We start from the raw sequence: 13,133 nt of genomic DNA, 5'->3' as shown, positions 1-13,133 counted from the left end.
GATTAAGGCCCGTGGAGTCCCAAAATCTCGAGAATATGTTCTTTTTCACAAAAGCAGCTACTACCATGGCATCATTGGTTGGCAAAGCAATTGCCTCCACCCATTTTGACACGTAGTCAACAGCTAGCAAAATGTACTTGTTTCCTCTGGACGATGGAAATGGACCCATAAAATCTATCCCCCACACATCAAAAATCTCAACTTCTAGAATATTATTTAAAGGCATCTCATGCTTCCTTGTGATTGTTCCCGTTCTCTGACATTGGTCACACTTCTTAACGAATGCGTGGGCATCCTTGAATAAGGTTGGCCAAAAGAGACCGGATTGTAACACCTTTGCAGCTGTTCTATCTCCTCCATGATGGCCCCCATAAGGTGATGCGTGACAATCATACAACACTAATTCCACCTCTTTTTTAGGAATGCATCTCCTCATCAACTGATCAGCACATTGCTTGAACAAATAAGGCGCATCCCAGTAATAGAAGTTCACATCATGTAAGAACCGCTTTCTAGCTTCAGATTGGATTTCGGGAGGGAGTACTCCACTCACAAGATAATTCACATAGTCTGCATACCATGGGGGAGGGTCTTGGGTTATAGCAAAAAGTTGCTCATCAGGAAACACCTCTTTAATTTGGCCACCCTCCTCCACGTGATCGTGATTTCCCAGCCTTGATAGATAGTCAGCTACTTGGTTCTCTATCCCATTTCGATCTCGTATTTCTACATCAAATTCCTGCAACAACAAAACCCATCGCATCAAACGAGCTTTGGATTCTTTTTTTGTAAACAAATACCTGATTGCTGCATGATCCGTATGGACTATGACTTTCGTTCCCACCAAGTATGCCCGGAATTTCTCAAAGGCCCACGCAACAGCTAATAACTCCTTCTCAGTGGTGGTGTAATTCAGCTGTGCATCATCAAGAGTCATACTCGCATAGTAGATGGAATAAAACATCTTGTCCTTCCTCTGGCCTAGCACTGCCCCAATAGCAAGGTCACTCGCATCACACATAAGTTCAAATGGTAGAGACCAATCAGGTGCCACAATAATGGGAACAGTCACCAACTTCTTTTTAAGTTCCTCAAATGCGTCGAGGCAAGCATCATCAATATTGAAAGTGACATCTTTTTCAAGCAGCCTGCACAAAGGAGTAGCAATTTTTGAAAAATCTTTAATAAAGCGCCGATAGAAACCCGCATGTCTCAAGAAGCTCCGGACACCCTTCACTGAGATAGGTGGAGGTAATTTTGCAACCACATCCACTTTCGCTTTATCAACTTCAATGCCGCTCCTAGATATTCTGTGACCAAGCACGATGCCTTCTTGTACCATAAAATGGCACTTTTCCCAATTTAATACCAGATTTGTTTCTTCAAAACGGGCCAGCACCTTGCTTAAATTCCTCAAGAAATCATCATAAGAAGACCCAAAAACTGAAAAATCATCCATAAACACTTCCACGAATTTTTCCACCATGTCAGTGAAAATAGCCGTCATGCATCTCTGGAATGTGGCTGGTGCATTACAAAGTCCAAACGGCATTTGCTTGAAGGCAAAAGTGCCATAAGGACAAGTAAAAGTAGTCTTCTCCTGATCCTCTAGGCATATGACAATCTGATTGTATCCTGAATAACCATCAAGGAAGCAGTAATATTCATGCCCGGCTAACCTGTCTAGCATTTGATCGATGAATGGGAGTGGGAAGTGATCCTTACGAGTCACCTTATTAAGCCTTCTATAATCAATGCAGACTCTCCATCCCGTAACAGTGCGAGTGGGGATTAGCTCATTCTTCTCGTTCTCAACTACAGGCATTCCTCCCTTTTTGGGCACACATTGAACCGGGCTTACCCAGTTGCTGTCAGAAATAGGAAAAATGATACCTGCATCGAGCAACTTGATTACTTCCTTTTTCACCACCTCTTTCATAATGGGATTTAATCTCCTTTGCTGCTCTACACTGGGGCGGTGTCCGTCCTCTAGAAAGATTTTATGCATGCAAAATGATGGACTAATACCCTTGATGTCAGCTATAGTCCACCCAATGGCCCTTTTATGCTCGCGGAGGACCCTGAGCAATTTTTCTGCTTGAGTGCTGGTCAAGCTGGGTGAAATAATAATGGGAAGTGTCTCTAAGTTCCCCAAATAAGCATAGCGCAGATGCGCTGGAAGTGGCTTGAGTTCTAGCTTTGGAGCTTCTTCAATAGATGGCCTGGGGAGGGTCAGAGTGACAGGTCTGTCCAATTCTTCAAATTTTCTAACCCCATGTACATAACAGCAGGACATATCCAGCACTTGCTCAATTTCTCCCGTCATTTCATCATCACTATTTTCTACGTCCCCAATCAATAACGTTCAACAGGATCTGCAGGGCTCATATAAGGTACTAACGACGTGGCATCACCTTCTACCACAGAGATTATGGACAATTCTTCATAGTGGGCTGGTAACTTGAGTGCTCTATAAATGTTGAAGACCTCCACTCGATCACCCACTCCCATCGTCATCTTTCCTTCACAAACATCAATAATAGCTTGGCCCGTGGCTAAGAATGGACGCCCCAAAATAAATGGGACTTCCTGATCAGGCTCGTAATCCAGGATGATGAAATCATCTGGGAATATAAAAGACCCCACTTGCACTAGCACATCTTCAATGACTCCCTCAGGATGAGCAAGGGAGCGGTCAGCTAACTGTAAGATAACTGTTGTTGGGCGTGGTTCACCCAACCCCAACTGTCTAAATATAGATAGCGGCATCAAATTGATGCTTGCTCCAAGGTCACATAGAGCTCGCCCAACAGCATGTTTACCAATCGTGATTTGGATAGTGAAACTACCTGGATCATTCAATTTCTGAGGTAACTTGCCTTGAATTCTGGAACTGCACTCCTCAGTGAGTGCCACAGTCTCGAACTCGGTCAGCCTCCTTTTATTCGCCACAATGTCCTTGATGTACTTTGCATATTTGGGTACTTCTTGTAAGATGTCAACCAATGGAATATTAATTTGTACCTGCTTCAAGATATCAAGAAACTTTTTATATGTGGCATTATCTCGTAATTTCTGCAGTCTTTGAGGGAATGGAGGTAGTGGCCTTGCAACCAATTATGGGGATTGCTCAGCCACCGCCTCTCCAGCTGGCTTCTCTGGCTCCTTGGCTGGCTCTGATGTTGATTCTACAATGGCTGGCCTCTCATTAAAAGTCACCTCTTTCCTCTTTTTAGACTGAACTTCTTCTAGTTGTCTCCTATTCCTCAACGACACGGCATTAAGGGCCGCCCTAGGATTTGCTTCAGTGTCACTTGGAAGAGCTCCAGCTGGTCTGGTGTTTTGAGCACTAGCAAGCTGTCCCATTTGACGCTCCAAATTTCTCACTGTTGTGGCGAGGGCTTGTTGTTCAGCCATCACTTTCTGAGAGAGAGCTTGCTGTTCAGCCATCACCTTCTGAGAGAGAGCTTGCTGTTCAGCTATCACTTTCTTTAACATGTCTTCAAGGTGACTTGTAGGACTCGCTTGTTGTTCAACCTGAGGTGGTCTATATTGTTGTTGAGGTGCNTTAAACACAGAATTGAAGAAACAACCATATAGTGGTGAATTATAATCAAGGTCAAGCTAATATCAAACAACAATATTCATGGCTAAATCACAACCCCAGAACAATGGGTGTTTAGCCACTCATACTCATGTTCATCACAATAGGGTTCAAATTCATCACAATTAGCAAAGACAACGAGAAGAAAAGAAGAAACTGATGGTTAAATCTCCTCATTGCCTCTTGCCTCTCTATTTCTCCCTCTAGACTATGAAAAACTTGATAAATAATCCTTGGGCGAGCTTGACTTTATATAGGTTAAGTGGGGTTTCCTCCAGATTTCCAATTATACCCCTGGCAAACAATTTCCGGAATTCGGACTAGCGCGGTCACGCATATGGGCGCGCATCTGACCGTGCTAGTAAGCAAACCTTCTGTTTTGGACGGGCTACAATATGCGCGGGCGCGCACCTGGGCGCGCTAGCCCAGAACTTTACTTCCTTGATTTTTCTCCTCGTCTTCGTGCGTCCTTAGCTCCGAGGGGTCGTTTTTGCTCTAAAGTAGTTCCAATCACCTCCGTAAGGCATCACATAGGCTCCTCATCCTGCAAGGTATATGATTCACAATTAGAGCCCATTTTTAATCAATTAACCACATTATAACATCAGAACATAATCAAACGGGAGCATAAATAATCGCTAAATTACCTAAATTCAGCCTCTTATCAACACCCCACACTTAATTCATTGCTAGTCCTCGAGCAATCACCCTATACTTTCTAGAGGTTCCTTCACTCAACCCTATCCCCTAACGCATTACACACAGAACAATTCACATACATTACACCTATCAGTGAACAATCCTAGCCTCACAAGTCGACTCTCAAGTGACATGCAATATTCATACTTCCTCAAAGTACTCTACACAGAAGTCAAGACTTGCCTCTCTTTCATAAATCACATGCCCTCACAAAAGAAGTCACATGCATGCAATTGGTACCATAAGCTTGCCCCTAATGTAAATCTCTACTAATGTAGGCTCACTCGATCTAAAATCAATTTGGACTTTTTCATGGTTGTAATGTGGGCTCAGGGACGGGTAGGATATATTTAGGAATAGTGGTTCACCCTCCTAAGCACTTTAACACATCACATAATCACTCTGAGCGCACATTCTTCAATCCCACTTCAATTTCACAACTAAAATCGCTCCCAACAATGTCCCCTCTTTCTTTAAGCACCACTTTAATTTATACCCCACTAGCAAGAACAAGCCACAATGTATTCATCTCTCAATTTTTTTTTCAGATTATTCTTCTCCCCTTTATTTTTTTCTTTTCAAATTTTCAAATTTTTTCAATTTCTGCTAGTGGTGTATTATTCTACAAAACAAGTGCACCTTTCTTCCTTTTATTGGTTTCACTCAAAAGCCACCCCTACACTTAGTTCCTTCTTACTTCTTTTGGCGCTCATCTCGCAATTAAAGTGCTTTAAGAGGTAAAAGGGATCAAACAATGTCAATTAAGAATAAAAAGGGTATAGGCTTGTAATGTGGGTACCAAATAAAAGTCTATAGGCTCAAAAGAGTTGACTAGGGATAGATTTTATTTGTGGTAAGCAATTAAGCTCAAAAAGATCAAAGAAAGCCTAAAATCATTTTTCAAACCGAGCATCACCTAAAATTTCGCTTCGACTCACATACCGGGCAAGTTCTAAACACAAGTACAATACATGGACTACGCAACACCTCACCACACATGGCATATGATTCATTCCAGATCAGCTCATCAAGACGCTCCATTACGAGCATTCAATTCAGTAACAAACATACAAATTAAGGCACTTTAGTGAGATTCAACAAATAAGACTAAGCGTTGCACTCTAGGGTCTATTGTGTTCAGGTGTGTCAACGCTATGGGGTCTCTCTTGATTTTCTAGCTCGTAGCTCATTAACCTACTCTACGAATCAAAAAGAAAACAAACTAAAAAACTACCTATACCCGGTTCAAGTTAAAACCCTTGGAAAAGAACCGTGGCCTAAAGAAAAACCAAGGGGGAGTTGCTACACTACCTAAAAATAAAAAAATCTTTTTGGAGTTTTCTCTAGACTAACTTCCCTCAAGAACATTGTCTAAGGTGATCCGTCGTCGGGAAGAGTCTACATATTTTCTCTTTTTTTTCCGACTTAGTCCCTCAAGAACCCCTCCGAAAGGGATCCGTTATCGGGACGAGCCACTTATCTATTTTAAACTAATGATTCCTACTTAACACCAAAACTATCACAGTCAAATAAACCAAAACAAAACAACATTCAATTTATACAACTACATACATACAATGAAGTATACCCCCACCCTACACTTAAAATGAAGACATGTCCCCATGGCTTAAAATTTGAAAGAGCAGTGAGGTGAAGGAACTTCCCTGAAGTGTCACTCCTGGTCGGAGACAGTGTCTGGGTTGACGTGGCACGCACGACCCAGAGCTCGCAGCCATCCCATGAATTTCTTTTCCGACTTCACTTGTCGGCCAGCTACCGCGTCTACTCGTGTGCCCAAATCAGTCATGGATGTCCGCAAACCAGCCATTTCCTGCTCCAAAGCAGTGAAACGGGACACCCGGGCAGCTCCTGAAGATGTCGCAGTCCCAGATGGTCCTGCAGCTGCTACAACTCGCTCCTGAGCCTGTGGTGCTGCCTCCACTCTGTCCTCAGCATCCTCCTCATCATCAGAATCCTCAGAACTACTACTTGCCTCCACCGCTACTACTTCCGGCTCCTTGCCCGTGGTCACCTTATCAGCACGGAATTTGCCCTCCTTTCGTACCAACCCATCCACAGCTAGATTTTCGGGTACCCGAGCATCCCTGCATAGTTGAGTCACTAGAGAGGGGAAAAAGAACCCATACCTTTTGACTTGACTTCGGACGAATATCTCATCATGCATCACCTTGGCCACATCGAAGTCGTAACCATTTATAAAACACCAAATCAAGGCAGCTCGTGGACCATTGACCTCTGTAGTGTTGTGAGACGGAATCAGACGATTGGTAATGAGATGGAGCCAGAACTTCTCTTCAAAGGTTAGTGCGGAGGAGTGGAATTTCTCCCCATAGTCCATCCAAACCACTTCTTTCCCGGGCACACAAATTGTCTCAAAAAATCGCGCCCATTTGCCGTCGTTCATTGGGTGGCGGCCGTACTCATAGAAGTAATCCCCAGCATCCGGAGGTGGAGGCAGCTGGTAGGCCATCCGTATTGCCTCAAGAGAAGCATTCACCGCCCGTCGGCGCATAGTGACTACTCCATTAACATGCTCCAGTATATTGGCATAGAACTCCCGCACAACCATGACATTACCTTCACCGGGCTCATTGATGAAAGTTTGCAACCCTAGCCTCACCAATTCATTGTACATGTGCGGGCAGTGGTGCTGGAGCCAGCCTACATGAATACCCCTCTCCGGAATTGGCTTTCTACGAGCCTTTTCCGCAAAGCGGTCTTGTGCCTTGGCCGAAACAAATTTTGTAGCATCAAAGGAACAGGCATGTACAGCCCCTCTCGACCTAGCTGAACCAGCTTGGCTGCTTGATGAGGCCCCTGTGGCTTGTCGTTTTCTAGGTGAAGCCATGATACCTGCAACACGGGAACACATTAGCACAGCCCAACTAAGATTTTGTGACGCAATGCGGTTACTCAGACTTCACACGCATAGGTGGTCACAAACTACATTATCATGTTCATTTGGGCCTTTCCACGAACACCTTGTGGGCGTTAACCCTTCATAGCTCTTTTTAAACTTCTTAGAACGCTAATCCACCACATACACTCACCAAGATCATAAATTAGGTGGAATTTCACCCCACACTTATCACGCACCTATACTACAACATATAGCACCAAATTCTCTACACAAAATCTAAGAACAACAACTACAACAAGGTATTTGCATATAACAACATCTGGAAAAAAAATAAAACTAGAAGAAAAAAAAAAGAAGAAAGAGAAAGGAAAAAGAAACTAGGGTTAATGCCTGTGATGGACGATGGTGGTGAGTAGAGAAAGAGAATGGGGGGAAATCGTGAGAATGGGAGAAAGAAGTGGGGGAATATGCGTGAGATGGGTAGAGGATTTAGGAGCAGATTTATGAGATGGGGTTTTTATGTTTGTTTGATTAGGGGAGAGTTAGAGGAGGGGTGAGAGTATATTATTGAACGGGAGGTTTAGAAAGGGGAGGGGGGAGAAACTAAAACCTAAACAAAATAAAATTAGAGAAGGAAAGGAAAACTTAAATGACTAAACAAAACTGGCGACAACTGACGGAACTAGCGTGGCCAGATGGGCGGTCGCACTAGTATAGCGCGGCCACAACAGAATCTTTGAGAAATTAGCGCGCCCAGGTGTGCGGTCACATGCGCGACCGCGCTAGTTTCGCGTTCAGAAGCGCGCCCAGGTGCGCGGTCGCGCTATTTTTAGCGCGGCCAAGACAGACTTAGTGCAAATTTAGCGCGCCCAGATGCGCGACCGCGCACCTGGGCGAAATTTTTCTTCAACTTTTCACCTGTTCTTACCCTGTTCGATGGCCTTAGCACTTGCCCATTGTCACCTGTATTGGTTAGCAGTTCCTAAAACACAAAATCAACATTTAATACTATCGTTGGGTTGCCTCCCAACCAGCGCCTGATTTATCGTCGCGGCACGACGTTTACAACAATTCAATGGGTTGCCTCCCATCTAGCACCTGATTTAACGTCGCGGCACGACGCAGAGTCTCGCTTACTCATCAGCGAGTACAACCTTGGTCTTTTCACGATTAATCATTCCTCCCCAATAGTGCTTGACTCTATGCCCATTCACCAAAAATGTTCTCTCACCATTTAAAGCTCGCAGCTCGATTTCACCATAAGGAGTGACTCGCACCACCTCAAAAGGACCTGACCATCTCGACTTTAGCTTCCCAGGGAACAGCCGTAGTCTAGAGTTAAATAACAATACCTGTTGGCATGGCTCAAAGTGACGTTGTTTGATATGCTTGTCATGCCATCGTTTTGTCTTTTCTTTATATAGCTTGGCATTTTCATAAGAATGCAGCCTGAACTCGTCTAACTCATTCAACTGCATAAGTCTTTTCTCACCGGCGACTTCAAGATCCATGTTCAGCTTCTTAATGGCCCAGTATGCTTTGTGTTCAAGCTCCACGGGCAAGTGGCAGGCCTTCCCATAAACCAGCTTGTAAGGGGACGCTCCAATTGGCGTTTTATATGTGGTCCTATATGCCCATAGAGCATCATCCAACTTTGCAGCCCAATCCTTCCTATTCACACTCACCGTCTTCTCTAGTATTTGCTTGATTTCTCTGTTTGACACCTCAGCTTGCCCACTTGTCTGCGGATGATATGTTGTAGCAACCTTGTGGCGAACTCCATATTTAGCAAGAAGGTTATTCAACAATCGATTGCAAAAATGAGTCCCTTCATCACTGATTAAGGCCCGTGGCGTCCCAAATCTCGAGAATATGTTCTTTTTCACAAAAGCAGCTACCACCTTGGCATCATTTGTTGGCAAAGCAATTGCTTCCACCCATTTTGACACGTAGTCAACGGCTAGCAAGATGTATTTGTTTCCTCTGGACGGTGGAAATGGCCCCATAAAATCTATCCCACACACATCAAAAAGCTCAACTTCTAGAATATTATTTAAAGGCATCTCATGATTCCTTGTGATTGTTCCCGTTCTCTGACATTGGTCACACTTCTTAACGAATGCATGGGCATCCTTGAATAAGGTTGGCCAAAAGAGACCAGATTGTAACACCTTTGCAGCTGTTCTATCTCCTCCATGATGGCCCCCATAAGGTGATGCGTGACAATCATACAACACTAATTCCACCTCATTTTCAGGAATGCATCTCCTCATCAACTGATCAGCACATTGCTTGAACAAGTAGGGCTCATCCCAGTAATAGAAGTTCACATCATGTAAGAACCGCTTTCTAGCTTCAGATTGGATTTCGGGAGGGAGTACTCCACTTACAAGATAGTTCACATAGTCTGCATACCATGGGGGAGGGTCTTTGGTTATAGCAAAAAGTTGCTCATCAGGAAACACCTCTTTAATTTGGCCACCCTCCTCCACGTGATCGTGATTTTCCAGCCTTGATAGATGGTCAGCTACTTGGTTTTCTGTCCCCTTTCGATCTCGTATTTCCACATCAAATTCCTACGGCAACAAAACCCAGCGCATCAAACGAGCTTTGGATTCCTTTTTTGTAAACAAATACCTGATTGCTGCATGATTCGTATGGACTATGACTTTCGTTCCCACCAAGTATGCCCGGAATTTCTCAAAGGCCCATACCACGGCTAACAGCTCCTTCTCAGTGGTGGTGTAATTCAGCTGTGCACCATCAAGAGTCTTACTCGCATAGTAGATGGAATAAAACATCTTGTCCTTCCTCTGGCCTAGCACTGCCCCAATAGCAAGGTCACTCGCATCACATATAAGTTCAAATGGTAGAGACCAATCGGGTGCCACAATAATGGGGGCAATCACCAGCTTCTTTTTTAAGTTCCTCAAATGCGTTGAGGCAAGCATCATCAAAATTGAAAGTGACATCTTTTTCGAGCAGCCTGCACAAAGGAGTAGCAATTTTTGAAAAATCTTTAATAAAGCGCCGATAAAAACCCGCGTGTCCCAAGAAACTCCGGACACCCTTCACTGAGATAGGTGGAGGTAATCTTGCAACCGCCTCTACCTTCGCTTTATCAACTTCAATGCCGCTCCTAGATATTCTGTGACCAAGCACGATGCCTTCTAGTACCATAAAATGGCACTTTTCCCAATTTAATACCAGATTTGTCTCATCACAACGGGCCAGCACCTTGCTTAAATTCCTCAAGCAATCATCATAAGAAGACCCAAAAATTGAAAAATCATCCATAAACACTTCCACGAATTTTTCCACCATGTCGGTGAAAATAGCCATCATACATCTCTGGAAGGTAGCTGGTGCATTACAAAGACCAAATGGCATTCGCTTGAAGGCAAAAGTGCCATAAGGACAAGTAAAAGTAGTCTTCTCCTGATCCTCTGGGCATATGACAATCTTATTGTATCCTGAATAACCATCAAGGAAGCAGTAATATTCATGCCCGGCTAACCTGTCTAGCATTTGATCGATGAATGGGAGGGTGAAGTGGTCCTTGCGAGTTGCCTTGTTAAGCCTTCTATAATCAATGCAGACTCTCCAGCCCGTAACAGTGCGAGTGGGGATTAGCTCGTTCTTCTCGTTCTCAACTACAATTATTCCTCCCTTTTTGGGCACACATTGAACCGGGCTTACCCAGTTACTATCAGAAATAGGAAAAATGATACCTGCATCGAGCAACTTGATTACCTCCTTTTTCACCACCTCTTTCATAATGGGATTTAATCTCCTTTGCTGCTCTACACTGGGGCGGTGTCCGTCCTCTAGAAAGATTTTATGCATGCAAAACGATGGACTAATACCCTTGATGTCAGCTATAGTCCACCCAATGGCCCTTTTATGCTCGCGGAGGACCCTGAGCAATTTTTCTTCTTGAGTGCTAGTCAAGCTGGATGAAATAATCACAGCCAGTGTCTCTGAGTTCCCCAAATAAGCATAGCGCAGATGCGCTGGAAGTGGCTTGAGTTCTAGCTTTGGAGCTTCTTCAATAGATGGCCTGGGGAGGGTCAGAGTGACAGGCCTGTCCAATTCTTCAAATTTTCTAACCCCATGTACATAACAGTAGGACATATCCAGAACTTGCTCGATTTCTCCCATCCTTTCATCATCACCATTTTGTAAGTCCCCAATCAATACACGTTCAACAGGATCTGCAGGGCTCATATAAGGTACTAACGACGTGGCATCACCTTCTACCATAGAGATCATGGACAATTCTTCATAGTGGGCTGGTAACTTGAGTGCTCTATAAACGTTGAAGACCTCCACTCGATCACCCACTCTCATCGTCATCTTTCCTTCACAAACATCAATAATAGCTCGGCCCGTGGCTAAGAATGGACGCCCCAAAATAAATGGGACTTCCTGATCAGGCTCATAATCCAGGGTGATGAAATCAGCTGGGAAGATAAAAGACCCCACTTTCACTAGCACATCTTCAATGACTCCCTCAAAATGAGCAAGGGAGCGGTCAGCTAACTGTAAGATAACTGTTGTTGGGCGTGGTTCACCCAACCCCAACTGTCTGAATATAGATAGCGGCATCAAATTGATGCTTGCTCCAAGGTCACATAGAGCTCTCCCAACAGCATGTTTACCAATCGTGATTTGGATAGTGAAACTACCTGGATCCTTCAATTTCTAAGGTAACTTGCCTTGAATTCTGGAACTGCACTCCTCAGTGAGTGCCACAGTCTCGAACTCGGTCAGCCTCCTTTTATTCGCCACAATGTCCTTGATGTACTTTGCATATTTGGGTACTTCTTGTAAGATGTCAACCAATGGAATATTAATTTGTACCTGCTTATCAAGAAACTTTTTATATGTGGCATTGTCTCGTAATTTCTGCAGTCTTCGAGGGAATGGAGGTGGTGGCCTTGCAACCAATTGTGGGGATTGCTCAGCCACCACCTCTCCAGCTGGCTTCTCTGGCTCCTTGGCTGGCTCTGATGCTGATTCTACAATGGCTGGCCTCTCATTAAAAGTCACCTGTTTCCTCTTTTTAGACTGAACTTCTTTCAGTTGTCTTCCATTCCTCAACGACACGACATTAAGGGCCGCCCTAGGATTTGCTTCAGTGTCACTTGGAAGAGCTCCGGCTAGTCTGGTGTTTTGAGCACTAGCCAGCTGTCTCATTTGACGCTCCAAATTTCTTACTATTGTGGCGAGGGCTTTCTGTTCAGCCATCATCTGTTTAAACATGTCTTCAAGGTGACCTGTAGGACTCGCTTGTTGTTCAACCTGAGGTGGTCTATATTGCTGTTGAGGTGCTTGAGTCCTGTATTGATTCTGAGTGCCCTGATTTCCACCCCAAGAGAAGTTTGGGTGGTTCCTCTAGTTGGGATTGTAAGTGTTCCCATATTGGTTTATATGGCCCCTATTTGAATTACCCACAAAGCAGACAGACTCTGGGTTTGCGGGGCATATATCGCTCGTGTGACCCTCTCCACATATTTCACAAAAAACTTGAACCTGTTGTATCGGTTATGCTTGTTGCTTGTTGATACTCAAGTTCATCTGGTTGACTTGATTGGCCAGTGTTGCAATCTGCGCTGATAATGTTGAGACGACATCTAACTCAAGAACCCCTGCAGATTTTTGCACTATGTGTCTGCCCATCTCTCCTTGCCAATCCGGATTGCTCTTGGAAAATTTGTTCAACAAAGCATATATCTCGTCAAAGCTTTTCTCCAACACTTGACCCCCAGCTGCAGCATCTACCACGATCTTAGTTTCAGAATGTAGCCCTTCTATGAAGTGTGAGCTAACACTTCATTCGTCTGATTGTGATGAGGACAGCCTCTGAGTAGCCCCTTGAACCTTTCCCAAGCTGAGTACAACGATTCACCTGCTTTCTGTTTGAAGGCCACTATTTCACTTCTGATC

At 44.2% G+C, this 13,133-nt stretch overlaps 1 protein-coding gene and 1 pseudogene across 1 annotated transcript in view; both read right to left on the bottom strand.

Annotated features, from left to right (window-relative positions):
* The window catches only part of LOC109244168, an 18,518-nt gene extending 15,020 nt beyond the window's left edge, over positions 1-3,498 (bottom strand). Inside the window, exons 1-4 of the mRNA XM_019411214.1 lie at positions 3,139-3,498; positions 2,415-3,024; positions 1,773-2,343; positions 166-1,298 (exon numbers count right to left, since the gene is read on the bottom strand). Coding sequence (XP_019266759.1) covers positions 166-1,298; positions 1,773-2,343; positions 2,415-3,024; positions 3,139-3,498 — 2,674 coding nt within the window. The remainder of the gene's footprint in view (positions 1-165; positions 1,299-1,772; positions 2,344-2,414; positions 3,025-3,138) is intronic.
* Positions 3,499-5,975: 2,477 nt separating this feature from the next.
* Positions 5,976-12,434, bottom strand: LOC109244167 (annotated as a pseudogene).
* Positions 12,435-13,133: the final 699 nt, after the last annotated feature.

Source organism: Nicotiana attenuata, unplaced genomic scaffold, assembly GCF_001879085.1.
Source record: "Nicotiana attenuata strain UT unplaced genomic scaffold, NIATTr2, whole genome shotgun sequence".
NCBI classification, from domain to species: domain Eukaryota; kingdom Viridiplantae; phylum Streptophyta; class Magnoliopsida; order Solanales; family Solanaceae; genus Nicotiana; species Nicotiana attenuata.
Note: the sequence above shows the minus strand (reverse complement) of the source record. Positions and strands in the feature narration are given on the sequence as shown.